General features: G+C 37.9%; 1 protein-coding gene across 3 annotated transcripts in view; it reads right to left on the bottom strand.

Moving 5' to 3' along the window:
* Positions 1-21,789, bottom strand: part of ARHGAP10 (Rho GTPase activating protein 10) — a 136,812-nt gene that overhangs the window by 21,649 nt on the left and 93,374 nt on the right. For all 3 annotated transcript variants that reach the window (XM_021536597.4, XM_085579282.1, XM_085579281.1), the window contains one exon: positions 12,727-12,877. In XM_021536597.4, the coding sequence (XP_021392272.2) occupies positions 12,727-12,877 (151 nt within the window). The remainder of the gene's footprint in view (positions 1-12,726; positions 12,878-21,789) is intronic.

Raw genomic sequence — 21,789 nt, 5'->3', positions numbered from 1 at the left:
TAAAACTATATGTACCATCCTAGAAGGCCACATTTACCTCACCCATTCACTCAGCATTACTAAAATACATTTGAAAGGAATATTAATGTGGTCCTTAATATCACAAATATGATCAGCTCACAGCACCTCCCTAGAGAAAGCAGAGGATATTCTGTTGAATTGTTTCTCAGAACACACAGAAGAAGTTAAAAAAACCCCAGAACACTGAACACTTCAGTCACGCACAGCAGAATCAACACTGGAGACTGCAGTATACAGGCAATTATGTTTGACATTATCTTAAATTAAACTGTGTGTTAAATCTTTCCTCAAATTTTACTTCTTCCTTCCTGAGCCAGTGTTTTCTCACAGTCTGTACTGCATTGAACTCCCAAAACCAAGACTGGGTTTTGAACACTAAAAACAAATCAGGTATTTAAACAGGAAAACGCCTGCTAAATTCTATGGGATTAAGTAAAAACCCTCTAGAAACATGTTCAAAGACACTTTACATTTCTGATGTCTTCAATTATCTCCTTTTGCAAAGTAAAACAATATTTTTATTCAGAAAGAGGCAATTTTGTATAACTGGAAATACAGATGACTAATGACCATCTAGCACATTTTCATGATTAAAAAAAATTATATATGTTCCAACCTTAATCCTCAAAATATAGGATCACTGCTATGATTCCAACAGCACAAAGATCTCACCCTGTATGTCAATGCCAAAAGTTCTGGTAGCTTCAAAAATTATAGTAACTCCTGTACATGGCAGAGGCCACAGGACAGTGTCTCATTATCTCTTCACTCAGTTTAATAATCTGCTTTTGATTAATGCCCATCTCACACTGGGGTCAAACTATGTCTTCCAAATAGTCATTGTCCGAAATCATCAGTAGATGATAAGGGAACGAAGAATCAACTGGTTACTAATTAACAGGTTTGACAACCAATGCATGTACCTTCACTTTGTTAGGCTTTATTTTCAGGCATGACCCATGTAATATGCACTAATAATTATTAAATTATCTCTCATATCAGGTTTTTGTGCTGTGTGACAGTATTTCAACTATTTCCTTTTTAAGTTTTACACTGATTCTCTTACTGGGAGGGATTTTGCAGCTTTGGAATCACATACCTGTTTTATAAAGCTGTTACAATTTCCCAGTGTACTTTCTGAAGAGGCTACATCAGATGTGATTCTATGGGGTTTTGTTGTGGTTCCATCAGAATGACATTAAGCATTCATTCCACTTCTTACTCCTACTGATCAGTCCTGTGTGTACATCCAGGGCTGGCACTTGTTTTAGCCATTAATTTAAATTAATAATATGATGAGCTGATTGGTCTCTGTGACCAACAGACTTAGCAGAGTCATTGTTTCTAAGGATGTGCTCCCTTCTGTAATTCTGGGCTACGTTTTCCCTCTAAAATCTGTACATTTGTTTCTCAATACAATCACACTTATTTTGTTTGGAAGGGTGCAGCTTAGCACACAACTACAACTCCTACTGCCTGTCATTATTTGCAATTCTCCTAACTTTGTCCCATGAGCAAATATATTGTCAAACACTTGTATTTACCTTTCTAAATTCTAATACTTCATTAGCATTCTTCAAGTTGTTTCAAACTTCTTCAGTAAACTACAAGATGTTTCAAAACTTAACATTGCCAAACTATACAGACCCATGACCAGAGACTGTTTTTAAGACAAGCTAGGTCACTTTGCATTATTCAAAATATTAATCTAGCAGCAGACCCACCTGTGAACACCTCTGCTTGATTACACATTGATTATCATAGCTAAGTTCTTTATGACACTTCTTCAGAACTTGTAACATACATTGACTTCTAGCTATTTCCTCTTTTACCCACCCCTGCCCTTTTCCTGTAGTTTGTTTTGTAGAAGGAGTAAAGACCCTAAGCTGCTGGAGAACTGCCTTTTAGGTTTGATATGTTTTTTTTCTTTAAGTGCATGTTAAAGACAATGCTGCAACTGAATCAGCTTTATGGGTTTCCTTTTACCTCAGAAGTCAGGAGCTCCTAATATTGGTAGTCCAGTATTTTTTACTATTTCTCTCCTCTCACTCCTCTTTATCTCCAGCATTGTTCTCCAGTGAGCAGCACTGTCAGGTCTCCTAAGAAAAATCTGACTGCCACATTGGACTGACAGGTGTTTTCGAAGCGGAGCTTCAGAAACTTCCTATTCTTATTTCTTACCACCTGAATTCTAATAAGCTTTTACCTTATAAAACATGCAAGATGTGACTGCCTTTAAAGCTCATTTATATTATTCTTTCAGCACACAGTCTGGTGTTCTTGGTGCCTTCACCTTCTACTTCTAAAAATGTCAATCCCCCTCCTTTTTCTCTCATATTACACTCATTTTTGGGTGCCAAAGAGTGCCTGAACAGATGAAGGACACAAGAGGTCTCAGTACAAAAGCAGTAAGTCTGTATGACATCTCACAAATTTCTGTCAACATTCCAGCCATCAACTCTTTACCTTCCCTTCGTCATATTTGTGGGAAGGCTCTGAGTGCCTTCAGCTTGGCCATCGTTCTAGAGCTGCCATCAAGCTGCTTCTACAATTCATGTCCCCATCCTACGCAAATAGGTGTAAGATCCAATTTTACTATCAAGAGAGTTAAAACTTGTTTCACATTCTCACCACCTTTTGCATACTACTTAAATTTTTGACTGCATGGATCCTTTTAAACTGTCATGTAAATTAACTTCTTGTTTCACTGATCTAATCACAACACTCATCCAAGCCTTTGAGCTTTCACTGTGCCTCTGCAACAGACACCCTCTGCTCTGTCTTTATGGCTGTTCATGGTTCAAACCAGCCTCATCTAAACCAGCCTCATCTAGAAAATAATAAATATCTTAGGCTGATCATAACAATTTATTGGTGTGTCTAGCTGGTACTACTAACCCCTCAGTTTCTAACCCAAATATCCTTCCTCCTTGCCCCCTTCCCTTGCCTCATGTCATCTCTTCTCATAATAACAGATACCCCCAAAGTACCAGCCTAGACTAAGATCTACCTAATATCTAGCTTTTCTCTAGCAAATACGTGAACCCTCAATTCCTTCTGCTTTTTATCTGAAGGAGCTGCAGATAGTAAAAGCTCACAGACCTTCCTTACCAGAAATCTGAACTAAGCTTCTATCTAACTGAGCATGACATGTCTCCCCACTGCCTTTTTTTTCTTCTTTTTCCATCTGGCTAGTCTAAGAATATTTTTTGTTGGCATCTAAAGTTGAAAAAAAAGCCCCGAAATACTTTGGCAGTGTCAATAATCAGATCCTTACTTTACTCTGAGAATTCTAAATAAGAAAAAAGCATTTGTATTAAGAACCATGAAGAGCAGAGAGTTAACACTATCAGTTACTTGCTTAAGTGACAGTTTTCTTCCAACTTCAGCTTAAGTAAACTGATGAATTACATGCTTTAAAGTAAAAAGCAAGACTAATCTTTAATGTCAACAGTACAACCTGTTGTACTGTCTACAGTTTAAGGGTAAGCAGACAATGAAAACAGTTTATGAAGGAGTATTCTTCTGGAGTTAATGAGGAATATGTGACTGTTTCTGTTGAGATACACAGCATACGCCAAACAGAACTGTCATATGTGTTTCAAATGGTCATTGCATAGACAAATCATGCTAAAATAAGATGATAAAAATCCATCTCACCTTTGACACAAACAGCTCATAGACAAGGGGCGATAGGATATTCACTGAGGAGAGTAGGTTAAAGATGCTGCAAAATCCCTGTTGCCACCTACAAGTCTGCCATTTTCTGCATCACGAGGTGGGGAAGCAGCAGCTGCACTGCTGTGCAGCCACCCGTCCTCCCCCATCAGTATCACAGCTGCATCCTGCTCTGAGACAACAAACATTCCTTCCCCATAAATAGCTAATGTCCCACAATAACCCAGAAGTTCAACCAAGTAGAAAGTAGCTTTGCTCTAATATTCATTTGTGGGTATGTACTATACTTTCATTTTAATAGGAATCTCATAGATCAGGGACAGAAAAAAAATATTGGTATCATAAATATCCTTGATCAAGCAAGTACTTAGTTCCAGGTGTTGAATCTTCAGCATCTACAGAAAATTGACACAAAAAGAATAACCAAAGGTTCCTCACACAGTTAATAAATCTTTAAATGATCTCATGAAACGATGTACCAACTAGTCTGGAAAGGATTCAGCCATTCCTGGAAAGCTAGAAGTAGCTCTATTGGAGAAAGTTTTCTGTGATTGTTATCAGAGGAATCTGCAGTCAAGAAGAGCCTTTTCTAGATGCAAGGCTGCCCCTTTATTCACTATTTACCATAGTAAATCACACCAAACAGGTGAGCTCAGATATTCTTCTACTTCGTCAAACTTTTAAAAAGATTTCTGAATTAATGAAGCCAAGTCATCTGTTTCTCAGTAAATTAACAAACTGTGTACTTTCATTTGTCATGCCACTAAAACTGGTTAATTGTTTATTACCTCCAGGCTACAGAAACTGCTTTTTTAAACACGTTTCCAAATCAAGGTGAAAGCTTAATTGAAAGTTAATAGTGACCTATTATTTGGTTAAAAAAGCAACCATAGTGAATGCTAAAACTAAACAACAGAATTATTTCAGTGCCCCTGAAAACAGGTATTTTGGAGGTCAGATTCCTGTAAAAACTCAGAAAAATAGATTTGTACTAGTACATTCCATTATCCAAAAGTACCCATTAATAACCCTAGAATGTAGCAAACCCTACAGTGCAGCCCTGCCCTAGTATGCAGTTACTTCTTACATAAATGTAGACATCATAGACTCATCCAGCCTCAAGTCAGCAGAGCAAATGGGCAGCAGACAACCCACATTCCCATCAGTTTCATGCTGTCACACAGAACACATGCAGCAAGAATCAGATCCCCGCTCCAGCTACTTTTTTTCTCTCAGACAAAATAATTAACACAATTATTTGAGCTGACTACAGTTTTTCCTAGACAAAGACCAACGTTGATATATTTTTCAAATATGTGCATGTAGCAGCATGTGTATGTTAGGCACAAAGTAGCTTTCCTGTAGAAAGGTTGTTTTTCCCAGCTCCTTAATGGTTCAGCTTCACCAGGAAAAGGAAAAAGCTGAGCTAGAAGAATTTGCCTCAAGACTGGATGATGCAACTCAAGAACTGTAGCCAAAAGGGCCACAAGGTGTTTGAGTTGGGGTTAGGAAAGGGAAAGAAATATGCTCATCTGCAAGTTACTTAGAGGCAAGTGGAGTTTGGGGACCATCATCCTCTCCTGGCCCTCCTCCTTTTTGATTTCTTTGTCCATTTTTAAAATGCAAAGTTCAATTTTTAACAAGCATCTTTCTAGAGATATACTTACATGGTATTATTATGCAATTAACCTGTAAAAAATAAGCAATTATTTCAACAAATATCCCTCTTACTGCAGGTTATCTTCCAAAATCAGAAGAAATACTGCTTGGATTACTTTACGTCAATAAAATCCAAAAGACACATAGCCTTTCACTGAGCAAGCTAAAACTAAAATGGGTAAAGAATCCCTATTTATTCCTCAAAATGTGAAAAAACAATTCAAGACAGTCACAGATACAATGTTGGGATGTTAATTATATCACGTAATTAAATTTTGAAACAACAGAAATCAGATACAAGCCTGCAGAGGGGTTCCTCTTTTGATTTGTGCACATCATGATAACAAGAGCAGTATCTAAACTCAACAATTACTCATTCTTACCAGAGCTGGCTTGGCAGGAAACCACACATGATCTCCAGCCTTACCAGGCTGGCCAGATGCCAACCAATTTCATAGCTGAAAAATACAATCATGAACTGAAGCTACTTCCCAAAAATCCTGACAAATAGTATGATAAACAGACTGTCCCATCGTTTCCATAGTTTTTTTGGTAGCACTGAGTTTGGGTTTCCACCAGTCCAGGCAACTAAAGGTCTGTACTGAAATATACAGGGGAACAGCTCTGGTCTAATCCATGAGAATCAGAACTCTGAAACACCAGAGTAGATCAAGAAGGGGTAAAAATCACCAGGCCTAAAAGTTCCCTAATTCAGAAGCACTTCTTAAATACCATCAAAAACTCCAAGTCCATGAAAATATTATTCCATTTCCTTTTCTGTTTTGCTGGAAATTCAGGCACCAATAAGCTGGAAGATGTGTCTCTAAGGGTGCTTCTACCCCTAAAAGGTAAGGTGTTCAAAAGCTCTTTCCCTGAGCTGTCAAACAGGAATAACATCATACTATTGTCTCCTTTTCTCTTGCTACTAAGCTTTCTTCATGTGCAGTTATTTCCTATGACTTCTTAAATAAAGTTTCTCACCAATAATTGCACAACGTGGCCAATGACAACGACTAGCTGCTACCACATTCTGTATATGATGGTTCTCTCACAAGAAAGCCACTCTGAGATTTGCTGCTGACACTTGCCTGTGCCTCCTTCCTCATTTTGTTCACCTCTCTCCTTTTGCCATAACAGTGACTTCAGCAGAGGAATGGATCAAGTGGGATATGTATGGTTTGTTAAAAAAAAACTACTGAAAACAAGATAAGCAGCCCTTGGGGGAAGTTTTGTCAGTTGTTTCAGTTGAACATCCAGGTGACAGGTTTGTTGATCTCCCCTAAGAACACCTTCAATCTCCCTGTGGTTCAGCAAGTCACAAAACAGCTGGGAAGGAAAGTAGTGACAGCAATGTAATTCACCTTGCACTAAGTGCGACTTTCAAAAGAAGAAAACAGAAAATTAGAGAGAAAAAGAAGAGCAAACAGGACAAAGACTTCCAGAAGCTAACGGGCAAACAAGAATACATTTTTTTCTGACCAAATGAAAAACACTCATGGAGTGGAAGCAAAACAAGAAAAGGAAATTTTCTAACTTGCATATCAGCCTAATAAAAAGTTCACCAGCTCTCCCCTGCAACATCTCAGCTATTCTTGTCACCAGTGAAGAGAAGCAAGAGCATGTGAGGAAACCCCTAATTCAGTACAATGCATGTTCTCATCCATAGGAAGGTTTCTGAAGAGCTGAACAGCTACAAAGTCTTGGTTTTACTTACACTCTTGTGTGAATTAATTTACTTTTACCAATACAGGTTAGCCAGGGCACAGCTGGCATGTAGTAAAGATATGTCAGTGACTTCCATGCCTGGGATTAATTACTTTTAGCATGCCAAATTAGCCTTCTTACAGCATTATCTGCCCCTGCATGTCTGTGTGCAGAAGGTAGAGAATTAAAGAGATGAAGGATTATTATAGAAGGTCAGAGATTTTTAATAATGTCTGGCCTCAAGGAAAGATTGACCCATTCTCCTGAACTCACCATTCCTTCTTTCAATTCAGATCCTAGTTTTAAGTCTATTCAAGTTCCCTTCCCAGTTCCCTTCCCCTGTCCCCTGACTTCTGTTGTACACATGTGTATGAACACATGGATGTGTTTACTTTGAACATTTCTACAGCTTCTAGATTTCATACACTGAAAACAGACAAGCACTGGCATTGAAACTAAGGCAATTCTCACAGAAACCATGAAGATCTGATATACCTCATTCAACAAGATGTAAAACTTAGGAGATGTTTACTACATGATGACACAAATTTGATTTTTGCTAGCAGCGCAGCAAGTAGATTGTAGCAAAAAGATTACTTACAAGGATAAAATGGCCAGATAATGTATATTGTGTATGCAAAGTATGGACCAAAATTATTCTGTATCTCTTAAAAAAAAGAAAAAAGTATCTTCTATGGACTCAAAGCTCTCCAAGCAGAAGTCAACTCTCTGATAGGAAAACAGGATCCATAATTACATAACAAAAAGGTTTACCTTCACTGGCAGCAGCTCAAAAAAAACTTTTAACTTTGTGTAGCACACATCCTACTCAGAGCGATCAGGTAGGAAAAGCTCTGATGAATCACATAGAATTGCAGGAGCTACTCTTGCAGCAAGATGAAATACAAACTGTCTGAAATTCCACACGGCAAACAGCAGTCATCCTGATCTTCCCCTCATGACTAACATTGGTGCACTTATTTTGTGACAGCAAAGCTGTGTTCTGCTCAGCTGTTAACAATAGCTTTGTAAGCAAGTGTTGCAGGGCCTTATGGCTTTCTGATATGCCTATGTAGCTGCTTTTCTTTCCATTTCCCCTACTAAATGCCAGGTTACAGAAACACTTTCAAGCGGCAAATTCAGAAATAGAAGGAGTTCAAGGCCAGGTTTCACACCTGCAACCTTGCAGTTCTGGGCTGTTTCAGCCCTGAAGACCTGACTCATTATAAGTCCAAGGCTTCCTTTAACATTCAGTTTTTCTGTTCAGTAATTCCAAATAAAGTTTGTGATTTTTTACTTGTGTTTGGGTCAGGAAGGGATGAGGGGGAGTAGGGAGAGGGAATATTGCTATGTAGCCATTACACATATTATCACATTTTACTCTGATAAAATAATTTAATTGAATGCCACAGTAATTAATGCAAATTAATTTATCACCTAAATTAAGACACTGTCTCACTCCAATCCCCACAAAAAAAAATCAACACCAGCTACTCCTATTCAACACTAACATACCATTCATAATTGTGTGTCCCAAAATACTTCAAAGGACAATATAAGTTAGCACAAAGTTTTGAAGGGTTAAGTAGCAGTTCTAATTTTTATTTCTTTTCAAATTCTGCAGAAGAATCTGTTTTCTAAATCACTATATAGTATTTAGTTAATAGCAGCAGCAGCAACCTATCGAAAACAGCCCATATGATTCCAGAGTGGGGGAACAGGACACAAATGCTCTAAAAAAAGAACAATGCAGCCCCCCTTTAACACTAATGTGCTATCTCCATGTATGTGCCAAGGAGAAATTTTGGCACCTAGAGAATATTCAATAGAATAAGGCATCAGCAGGCCCTGTGGTTTAAGATATTTGTTTAGAAAATAAGTTGTTCTGTAGTTGGACAAAGTGCTATGCATGGCCCATTTCTTGACTCCAGGTGTGACTTATACAACTTGTGCTGATTCTCTGCTCATCCTGGATGGACTCCATTACACTGCTTACCTTACACAGGACTTTTCTTCCATATTGCTCTAACAGCCCTACAAAATTGCTTAATAATCTCTAAGTCTCTGGCACTACAAAAACCAAGAAAAATGATACAACAAACAAACAAGAGAAATCCCAAACCTGTTGCATTTGCAACAATAAAGGTAAGTTAAAATTTAAATAAAATTGTAAGGGAATAAAATTTTAAATTTGCATTGCCATCTAAGAGAAATGTAAACAGCAAACTACTCTGATATATATACTGACTGCCCAAATGGAAAATAAAGTCCCAATGATACGTTTAGAACAGGATAAACAACTCCCAGTTCTAGCTAACAGTCCTTCCCTGTTTGCATAGAGACAGAGAGGCAACGAAAAGATTTGTACATATCTGAGACTGTACGTCACAAGAGTTTCTGCACTGCTATTCACTATAAAATTTGTTCAGATAGTGAGGGAAAAGAAGAAGGCAATTTCCATAGATTAAAAAAAAAAAAACAGAAACAACAAAATAAAATTAAAATATTAAAAAATTCAAACAAACAAACACAACAAAAAACAATTCACCACCACCAAAAAACAAATCCCAACTCTTAATGTAGAAGGCTAGAAATCTCTGGAAATGGTCCTAATGTAAATCTCAGACAAATCTGCATTTTGCTGAAACAAGAACTTTGGGTTTAAGCCACATATGAAAGTAGCTCAGAGTTCCCCATTAGGTCCAGTTCTACTTTAGACACTAGGATGTCAAAAAACTTTGGAATGAAAATTTAGTAACTGGCTTACCACAGAACAAAGAAGAAAGAAGTTGAAAGAAAAACAGTGTCACCTGTGACTTAAGTTGGTCTTTCAGAAAACAAAGATCTTCAAGGTAGTAAATATAATCCTTGAATTGTTTGCAAATAGGTTTAATCATCTAAATGCCATGTACAAGGAGGGAAAAATCTATGCACTTACAGAATTCAGTACAGCTAATTACTAGAAGGCAAAATAAAGATTTTTATCAAACATAGTGTGTGTTCTTCAGCTATTCTATCTATCAATATTTATATATCTTACAGCCCTTTCTGGGTGGTTGCTGCATACATTTTGTCTGCAGTCAAGAAGCTTCTCGACTGCAAACATGCTTTTAAAAAGAAACCTGGCCTGAACCCTGCATTTCCAATTCAAGCAGTGGATTCTGAAGCCTGTTAAGTCCCTGGAGCAGCTGATAGCTAAAGACTTGTTTCCGCTTTTCTAACAATTTCCTGGTTTGCATAACAATCCTAAAAGAAACACACTCAAGAAGTTTTCCAGCACAGAGAGAATTTGTCTCCGACATAGTTCTAGTTTCAAGGCATAGAGAATATTTATCTATAATTACAATAACCTTAGAGATATATTTGTCTACAAATATATTTACATATAAATATGTATCAGCTGCTTATTTAAAACAAGATTATGATAATTTTGCCATATCCAGGAAATACAAAATACTGGCTTGTGCCTGGTGCTTAACTCATGCCATTGTGAATAAGGGGGGGGGGGGCGGGGGAGGGAAGGGGTTTAATGTTTAATTTCCTGTTAAAAACACACACAGGATAAAATCTTCCAAAGAGCAGTTATAAAACATGTATTTGTTAGCCAAGAAGCTAGGTAAATAGGGAATGAAGCCCAGGCTCACTTCTATTCCTTTATCCCCTCTCCAAAGAAGAAAGCAACTGAGGGCGACGGAGTGTATTTGGAGGCACTCAGCTCTACTCAGGGACTAGATAATTCATGAACCTGGCTGATCCACACAGTCTGCAGCCACTGGGGCAGTGGCTCAGAGCATGCAGTGACACAGCTGGGCTCAAGGCACTGCAGTGCTGCATGTGCATGGCACACGTGCCCAAGAGCCATTGTCCCAAACACCACCCACTGTCCTGACGCAGCAGGCTGGCTGAACAAGGAAAAAAGCCACTAGCATGTGGCCAACAGCTACCAACAGCCTGAGGATCCTGCTACCTTTGGTAGTAGCTTTACAGACCACAGAGGAGAAATGTTATTGCCAGATCCCACCAGAATTTCACCTTCAGCAGCTCAGCCTTCACTGCAGTTTTAATATGTACCATGAAGTATTAGGCTATTCTGCAGTTCAGCCCGCTACAACTCCCAGACAAGCACCAAGGTTCTGCATAAAATATAACTATTACAGCCTTTAACAATCCCAGCAGTTTGCCAAGATGCCCAAATTAGACAAGAATATGGACTGCATTTAGACAAAATACAATCTTTATAACAGTTTTCAACAGTAACATTGTATTTTTGACTATCAGAATAAAAACAACCCACTAAGTGCTTTTTGTTTGCAGTGTTTGGGTCAAAGTCAACTCAGTGCACACCTTACTCCACAAAATTTGAGAAGCTGTGGTACTTCTTGGGTCCTGCTAGGATTCACATTCAAAACTAGATGTGAATAGCTCTCTGAGTGGCTTCAGTTTAGTTTTGTTTTTCAGATGAGGATAAATTTATTATTGCAGATGTAGCTCAAGAGCTTTCTTAGCTTTTGGGATCAAATTATTCAAATTAACACATCTTAAGCTTTTTAAGCAGCTACCCCTAAACATCTTCTAGTTAAGGCATTTAGTTTCACATTTGATGCAAGAAAAAACAGACAAATTTTGTATCTCTCTGGTGAATCAAATCCGATCGCAGGAATACTGAATTTCTTGCTGACTCTTTGCAAAACTGGCTTTGAAACTATAAACAGTCCTGAGTTTCTTTCTAAAAGCTGCACTTAACAGCTGTCATAGGTATTTGTGTTCTTGCCTTATGAAATAAACCACTGTTAACTACTAATTTAGTGACAGTTCACCAGTGAATCTCGTACTACTGCATGATTCCAAAACCTTCCTGTTTATTTTCACTTGCTGTAACTGGACTTTGTGCCCTGATCCCACGGCTCTTCATGTGAAAAGACAATTGGCAAAAAACATTAGGAGAGAGAAAAGGAATAGAGTGGAGAAAAACTGTAACACAAAATGAGCCCTGACTTGCCTCTTCAGTACTGTACGTATCCCCAGGCAATGAAATCTCAGGAAAATTATTATGGTTCTGCCCAACAGTCAGAATACATAAGATTTTATTATACACCCTTTGCCTCACTGTATGTTGCTACTGCAGACTCCCTGCAAAAGGAAGACTTTTTTTTTTTTTTTTCCCATTGCTTTTCAATGGTAGGGGCAAGTTGACAAGTATTTACTGCTAGTTACAGCAAGGTATTAAAGATTCAAGTGAAGTAGTGGTATTCTCCAGTGCAGTGGTGACCTGAGCCTTTAATCCAGATGAGTTTAACTGTAAAGTGCATTAGCTCTTCTCATAAAAGATTTGCTTTAATTTTAGTTCTCTCTCCATTTATCTTATGGCTGTGTAATCTTCAGTAGAGGTCAAAGAGATTTCCCCAAAGAAACAGGAGCTACTTTTTTTTAGAGGAGAAAGGCATATTTAAGACAGTCCGTCCTACTTTTAAACATAAGTCACAGTACTCCCTGCTGTCCTCTCTCTGTAGCTCTCCTTGCTTCTTTGCATGTCCCAAAGCAATTAAACCAGTAAGCATGTGCATCCACACACGTATACAAATGAAATGTGAAATGAAAACACCTCCTGAAGATAGGAAGCACAGCCCATCTGATGCAAGGACTGAAATATCACTAACGTCTTACCATCGTCCAACTCCAGGCAGAGATTGTAAACAGCCAGAGGCCTCTTAATACGCTGCCCTTGTCTTCTTGACTGCCTTGGTGGGGCATTTGGAGGAGATACTGACATAGGGATTGGCTCAGGCAAAGAAGCATCAGGCAGGGTTTTGAAAATCTGCAATCAAGAACACAAAGGGTGTTAATTATTTATCATGAAGAGCAACCTGTGCAATGCAACTGTAAACCATTATCAAACAACATTTGTTTTGGATTTCATTCAAAGCAGACAGGAGCCAAAAAATCCATTCCTTCAAGACTGGGAGTATGTCATGGGTTTTTAATGAGTGCTTTAAAAATAAATAAATAAATAGATAGATAAATATAATGTGGAAATAACCAATAGCACTTTCTACACATTAACCAAGCTGCCAATCAGTTAATTCAAACACAAAACATCTGCAGTCACACTTACCAGCTAGGATGGAGGGGAAGGAGAAAATGAAAGACACTAATTTAGGAACCAGTAAACCAAATGCTTTATAGCTTTAGCTAGAACTCGTAATTTTTCCAGAATACTCATTTTCATTTTCAAAGCTTGTGGTATCATTATACTAGCCATTTGAATTAAAGAAACACCACACTCTTGAAGAAAGCAAGGGGAAAATTTTGTGGGCAGGAGTTTTTAGTGAGAAATACCATAGTAACAAACCACGTGAGAATTTATTCTGTTAACTATTACATATTGAGACAATTTTATATTAAATACTGACATTCACAAAGATGCATATAAAAAGGATTGCATTTGCTATCATCATTTTATCTTTTGAGTCACGACCATCAGCATTATCACCACTCCACGTCATATCTCTCTGAATTAACCAACAACATAGATTCAGTGTACCTGACAGCACTTTAACTGTCACACAAAGGGGACAGTCTAACAGTGCTGAATTACTACTAGAAATTATCAGTGTGCTGGCATGCAATTTACCTGCAGCCTTCTACAAGTGATCATGGCATGAACAAATTGGCTTCATATGTATTTCAACAAAGACAAAGAAGGACATAAACCCAAACAGGAGCTGTGTAAAAAAACTCCTGTGTCAGTACAGCACCTCACAGCAATGCAACACAGAGTTATAACAAGATATAATGAAACAGTGTATGATGCTCTTGTGCTCTGCAACTTTATGATATTTACTATAAGGACAAATGGCAGAGGAGAGATGAAATCAATATTTGAAGGGGAAGCTTTAGATAAAGTAGAAATTCATGCAGAAACTACAAAGGGACAACACAGATAACACATATTTGGATAACAATAGCATGTGTCAGGTGCAGTATGACACTAAAAGCCAGACAGGTTAGAAACAATGCCATACACATCCTGCAGTAAGGCACTCCAAACACCATGTTAAAAGTACTAGAGATCCTAAATGCCATCATATCCTGGCCTTCTAACCCTGAATATTAACATGTAGGAAGATGACCTAAGATCCTATGCATGCATTGACTTTCAGCCACTTAATCATCACTTTTCTATTGGCACGTAAAAGACTGTGCTGGTACAAAATAATCAAGAAAGGACATATTCCACGAAAACAGTGGAGAAATAATCATATTCTCAAAACTGGGCAGCAGTGGGCTAGAAGCCCGTGTGTGGTGTGCACAGGAAAGCTTCAGTGGAAACATTACCTTCCTTTCCAGTAAGTAAATGTTGCATGGGGGAGGTAAAAATGCTCTAATTTGAAGTTCCCCATCCCAGCGTTAGGAAAACTGTCTCCTCCTCCTTCACATGCTTACAAACAAGGGACTACGAGAGAGTGCCAAAATAGCAACTCTCTAAAAACAAAATGTTTACAAAGAAGAGAGGAAGCTGTCCAACTTGGTTCTCCCCAGTACAGACACAGCAGCACTAACAGCCAGTGACAAAGCTCTAGCTGTGCTCAGAGTTCTAAAGCCATTTCTTAAAACATGATGCAATATATAATAGTGAAATCTAATGTGCACCTCCATGGCACTTGGCTAACAGTACCACACTGCCCCCTTATGTGTGAATATAAAGCTAGACTGAGCAGGTTTGGGCATAAATATTTGCTTCCGAAAAATTCAAAGGTACCAAAACTTGAAATGCCATCTTTTCCATGGACTAAGAATTGCATTCGGGCTCCCTGGCAAACAACTCTCTGCCAAGAAGTTTCAGCATGTTCTTTACTATGCCATATTCCACAGCTGTGCTTATTTCTACAGCCTTATCCATGGATCTCTGCTGAAATTAGTGATGGTGAGAAGAACAAGTATTTCCTTGGAGTACTTCATAAGAGATGAGCTTTCTTGTATGCTTCTAGGTGACTTGCACAGGTGGCAGTGAATTTCTTCACTGTTTTTTGTCTCTCACAAATATTGCAATATACTCTTCCAAAATTATTAGCATGAGAAATTAGAGTCACAAAGGCAAAAAGACAAGAAGAATTTTTGCTCTTTCAAGCAGTTCATAATTGTGTTCATCCCTACTTGGGTATCTTTTTTGTCTTTTTAGCAGGAAAATAAAATCCAGCCCAGACCTAATGAAACATTTTTCAGCAGCAGCAATCTTTCTGTTGTAGGCCAAAGCCTCAGCTTATATTACAGTTTTGCAAAGGAGAGCATCTGAAAAGCAAGCAGAACATCAACCTCTGCCTTCAGAAGTGCACATACAGCATTCAGCTTATCTTTCTTGCTTTATTTTCACTTAAATAGACAAATGTGTTTCATCATAGCTTGGATATTTGTCTGCTGCACTGACAGAAGCACTGTTAGGTCTGCCTGAGAATGAGGGGATGGAGAGCTACTTTATTTTATCTGTGGGGAAAAAAGTTGGTTTTGTTTTTATTCAAATTTGCTTCTAACTTTATTAACTATTTAAACATCACTGAAGATAAATGTTTCATGGCTAATAAAAGATGCCAGCTGTGAGTGACCTGTTGTCAGAAGCCCAATGCATGCACAGAGAGGACTGAATTCAACATCACACACACACAATGTAAGCACCTGAAATGGTCCCAGCAGCACTGTGTGAGGCCATTTGGTGCACAAAAGCAAGTCAGCATGGGACCACAGGTGAACAAGGTGACCACAGGTGAGTACTGTCCTGCACTACAAGCAGCTGCTATCAGATGCATGGCAAGGCAATCACACATATCCAGTTGGAGGGAAACTCTCCCAAGGAAAAACAGGTTGGTTTTTGCTATTTAAGAGATTATTGTTTTGCTACTCAAAAAAACACACTCCCTGAAGCCAGATCTACCACTATCACTCATCTGGACTACAGAAGTCACCACAGCTTAACCTAATTCCTGTAATAAAGACAAGAGTGAGGTATGCTTATTGACTTACATCATTCTAGAAGTGATAAAATATACTAAGCCAACCTCAAAGTTTAAAGATTTCACACTCACATTCAGTGTTAACACAGTTTTTGACACTGTGGTCAAACTGCATGAGATTTAAAGACTATCAGTTCTCTATAATTTAGTTCTCAAAAACACTGGCATCTTGCTATTGACCTACCTGGGAGTAAACTCTGAAGCTAAGTGTAACAATTTACACTTGGGAGAAGACTAATATATGTAATACTCAAAATTTTAATCCAGCAACAAACCCCTCTGGTAGTCAGTCCCAGTTAGTCCAGTATTATAAATGGTTCTTTAGGTCTGATCTTCCATGAAAGCAAAATTTCAAAGTGCACTCTGAATGAACCAGAGGATGAATCTCCAAACCTGCAGTGTAAAAGTTACAACGAAAAAGATGAAACTCTGGTGGAGCAATTTAAACTCTGCTAAGTCTGACCTATTTCCTTCTCTATGTAGGAGTATAAAATGGATGCTTTACAAGGCTAAACAAACCACAAACCATCTTGGGCATACAGCACTAATAACAGCTCTGTCTAGAGCAGTGAGCACAAGATCATCCCAACATAGAATCATTCCAATTCCGAAATCTGTGTCCCTCAGTGTCTGTGGCAGCATTTCTTCAGAGTAATGAGCCAAATTCAACATATTATCGCACTGTATTCTACCAGCAAATCCACATGGCAGCAGCCCAAGCAATTTTGCCAGGCCCCCCTTAATCTGCAGCAACAGCATTGGACTCTAGATCCTGAGCTCTTACGAGAGCCGATTTTAGATACTGAAAAAACCCATGGCTGGGAGGGTTTACCTTGGCTTATTCCACAAGTTTATGACTAGATGTATAGCTGTACATGGAAATGTAGATTAGATTCTACTGCTACAAGAGAATACCGATCTGTTAGTTCTGTTCTCAAGCAGAACTAATTAATGAATTTCAGTATGTTTGCCAGAAATTACTTTAGGAAAAGACCCAGACATCAGGTCATCTCTGTCTGCTTTGTTTCACTGGGGTAATTAAAATTTCCTCTAAAAATCAGTGGGAAGCGAATAGCAAGGACAGAGTGGGATGAAAAAGAGGGGACAAAAAACTGGAGGCTTAGTAATAGAGCTAATGAAGATAAACTTATAAGAAATCAGCTTAAAGCAGTGCCATGGTTCTATTTCAAGACAAAACCCCTATCACTCTCATAACACCAGGCACCCAGAACATGCACCTATATCTAGGAATACAAAAACAAACCAGATCACCAGAAGACACTGTGTAATGCAAAGGAATCTAGAACATGCAAGGTTATTCCAATTTTTTTTGAATTCCACTGGTGGGATAGGCTCCATTACTACATTCATTTGTTATAGAGAAGAGTATTTCCCATGACAAGAACAACATAAGTTTCTACCTGGGCAGTTTCCCTTCAATACCAACTTGATTTGCCATTGTTAAATAAAAGATACAAACACAGACACTTCCACTAATGTTCACTGAATAATATAAAACACCATCCAGCTACAGCACATGTACTGCTGTCCCCTTACACTTTTTATCCCTATGGTACTCCTTGCATTTCCATGACAACTGGATATAATATATTCTGATTAAAGAATACTTTATACATTAGCAGTTAATGGGACAGTCCAAGAGGAGCTTATCACCATGGTCTTTTCCTTGACTTAGCTTCTTTTCAATGTAATGCAAGCCCAATTCAGGTTAAACCCATCAATCTGCACAAAACCAAAACTCAAATATTTATATCAGAGACAAAAACACTAAAAAAATGCCAACTGTCTTTGTGGTTTGCAGTGTGCTCTTACTCAGATTAATTTTCAACATTTTTTTCCTCTTAGGATAATGAAGACAATGGTCGTACTGTGCTTTTTGCCATTTTCTGAAACCAAAGAAATGATGTCTTTTATGTCAAATTATAATTTTAGTGTAGAGATAAGCATTTCAGAAATTGCAAGGTGAACATATGCATCCTAAAACACTACTACAATAGTTCAGCCACTAATTATAACCACTAGCCACTAATTGCACACTAATTGTAATCCATTTTTTAAGAGTAAAAACCACATTCAATAACATGAAAAGTTCTAGGGTTTTTATTCCCTATTTGAAGGGATTACAGAAGCTAATTGGAGTTAATAAAAGTTTAATCATAATAGAAGTTACAAAATATCAACTCCTAGAGCACTAGGACAAAAGTTTTATTTCAAAACTGATTTCTGCACCACTTCTAACAGTTTTATAAAACTTCCAGAGTACTGAAATCTTTTTAAAAACTCTCCTTTGTTACTGTAGTTTCATACCGGTTCATATTTTTACTTTACTATGGACAATGTTAGATCAACATGTTACATTCCTGGGTTTAGTCAAAGTATCTATTTCTTTTTCTTGTTCACAAACACAATTCAATAAATAAAAACTACGTGTACTAGGAATTATTGCTGTCTAAACAGAATATGTGTTCAGTGTGGAAAATGTGATTAAAGTTGATTACTTATAAAATTAATATTCAATATTTTTAAAATGTTTACAGAATTCTCCAAGAAAAATTATCAACCACTTCATTAGAATTCTTAAATTACTTACTTCACAAATATTATCATGGTGTCCACTCCAATACAGGTGTGCCTGCCTCAAATTAGCTATCCTATCTTTTGCACTCCAACACTTACATACTGTAGAATATGATTTGCTGTGCACTGCTTTCTGCGAGATTGCACAAGATGCAGGTTTTCTGAGGCTTTGGATTTGGAGGCTTGAATTCTGCTACAAACCACAAAATACCTTTCTACATTATTCACAATCATTGTATTGGGGATGGGGGGAAAAAATCAGATCCAGAGCTGAAAACTACCTGTGGCTCAGTCTCTAGAGGGCCACCAACCAGACAGCATCAATAATGCTCTTGGATGCTGCCTGGCACCCACTGCTGAATTACAGTGCAAAAGAGCATGCAGCCTGGAAAGTAACCAGGTGTAAGTCAAAACAAGAAACAGGAATCATCCGTGGCTGTGAGCCAAAGCACAGAGCTCTCTAAATAAATAAATAAAAATTGAATCCATCCAAGGCAACCTTTTCCTCATTGCAAAGATATCATTTGTTGAGCCCATCTGCCTGGCAGCTGGATCACCCCCAACTAAATGAAACACTGCTTACAGGGATTTGTGATCCACTTCGCACTGGAGTATCTGCTATCTGCTCTTCTTATACAAGAACTACTACAGATCTGGACAATCTGCAAACTACAAGAATGACAAAAGAACCCAGTGAAGTTTCAGACAGACCTGATGCATCAGTAGACTCTAACAGGCACTCATTTGCCCTGATTGTGTTTAACTGTGTACTTCAAGTTTTGAAGGAACTAAAAAGCCTGCAAGACACAACACTACAGTCTGGAGGACAGCTGCAAAGGAGAGGGAATAGAAAAAAGAAAACCATACTAAGTTTAAAAACAAGTGTCCTTTGCTCACTCGTGAATTACGAGTTTGTTGAGTCAGCCTTTCTAAAAGTAGCACTCCCGATACAAAGATTGCAGCTTCCACCATATCACATGGTGCTCCACCTTTTAACAGTTTCATGAGAAGAATGCTCCTGATGGCAGCCCATTCTCTGCTATCAAACAATCCATTTTAGCCACCAAGGGAAATGAGAGAGTTAACCACATACCAGGCTGGGAATACCTCCACATTTGTCCACTGCACCAGCAGGAGCAGCAGGTTCACCTTCTCTTCTGTGCTCACCTACTCTTAACTCACACCAAGGAGAGTATTCTACAAAGGTTATCTTTCCCTGTTACACATTATAGCTATGTGTATCTTGTTTAGTTATAGGAACTACTTAAAATAGCAGAGAAATGCCTTAAAAGATTGAATAGTCAATATAATTATCTTGATTTCTAAAACATGACACACTTCTCAAAGGAAAATAATGCAGAAGAAGAATATTTGCATGCATTTTCTCTTACAAAGAGTGTGAGAAGTCCTAAGAAGATGAAAGACGGCATTGGAAACCAAAGACAAGACCAAGCAAAAACAACAACTATGGCCAAACACAGCACAGGTATTGCCCCTTCATTTGTAATAAACATATATTTATGTAAAAACATAAAATATATATGTGTGCATATGCACACAAAACCACCATATATATATATATGTAAATATATTTTACTGCAGATTTTATGAATACTATAATTTAATATAAAAACCCACATTTTTCCCCCTACCACACTGTCACCAAGCAAAGCATAAGAATGAAATGACAAGATCTTCAAGATTATTGCAAATGACACAGTTCCAACTGCAGCCAACCCTGCAATCTCACAAGCATTTTCACAGATATCCTTTCTACCATTACAAGGATTTATACCATCATTGCTTTTTCAAGTATTTTCTGCTCATTGTTTTTGTTAAAATACATTTTTTACTTTGCACTATGACTATAGGCTCTTTGGAGATAAAGAACACTCTGTTCTATTGTATGTCTAAATGAAATATTGATGCTTTATTAGTGCAAGAAGCATGCACTGGAAAATATTGGAAATAAAAGTATTATCAGCTGACTGCCATGTATTTTTAATACAAAACTATTTAATGGTTTGAAATACACTAGTCCTTCTGGCAAGGCAAAAGCTTACTAGAATTCTAAAGCATACATGCAAAACACATTATGTCACACAGTTTCTGCATAAGAATTTACTTTTTAAACGTTTCAGAATCGCAACAACTTTTCCCCTCTTCATGCCTCTTGCAATATCTTACAGAATATTTTCTTTTACTAACAAGATTTTATTTAAGAACATCCATTTTGGCAGTCTCCATAAGGACTTCTCCCTTGCTTCCTCCTCCACACATGCAAGCACAGCACCCTGACCATCAAGACTGACGCAAATATTAGTCACTTGAATGCCACTCCTTTATCCTTTCTCTTTACTAACTTAGGAACATTGCTTGTGGGCAGCACAAGATGAGATCTCTATCACTTTGAAATTTCGTATAAAGTAGAGGGAGGTTCCCCCAAATTCACTGTAAATACAGTAGGCAAATCAAGAAGTCAGAAATCTGTATACTATTTCTGTGTGCCATGTATTTGTAGTACAGCATCTCAGCAGGTCTCTTCCACCCCTGAGATCATGACTTTTGTTTTGATTTTCTTAATTAACATAATATGATTTCTCACAGTGCATGTTTTGTTTCTTTTGGACCAGTCTAGCAGCATACCAATCCAGGTATTGATCCAGACTGCTTCTAATACCATCAACTCCAGTCACAAACGTGAGTAGAGATTTAATATTCAGTCTTCTTACCATGCATAGACCACATTTAGAAAACTGGAGTCTTTTAAACAAACAAAAAAATTGCAGTCAATTTACCACCACATGTGTGTGTCTCATATGGAAGGGCTTTATGCTATCTACAGAGCAGAAAAAGAATTTAAAGAGTTTGCTCACACTGCAGTGGAACAAAAGAGCTGCTCTAACTCCTACTAGAACTTCTTTGTTGTGTCTGTTGCTCTTTCTGCTTGAGACTCAGCCAATATAGGCATGTAATCAGAATTAAGTTCAGGAACAGTTTCAATGACACTTCTGATTACTTACATGCTTCAAGTTCAGCACGTGCTGAATACCGTCCTGAATACCTTCACATGTTTTTACCACAAACTCTAATGGAGATATTTTGATATCTAATGGAGATATTT

Source organism: Lonchura striata, chromosome 4 (assembly GCF_050655825.1).
Source record: "Lonchura striata isolate lonStrDom1 chromosome 4, ASM5065582v1, whole genome shotgun sequence".
NCBI lineage: Eukaryota > Metazoa > Chordata > Aves > Passeriformes > Estrildidae > Lonchura > Lonchura striata.
This window is presented reverse-complemented; position numbering and strand designations above follow the sequence as displayed.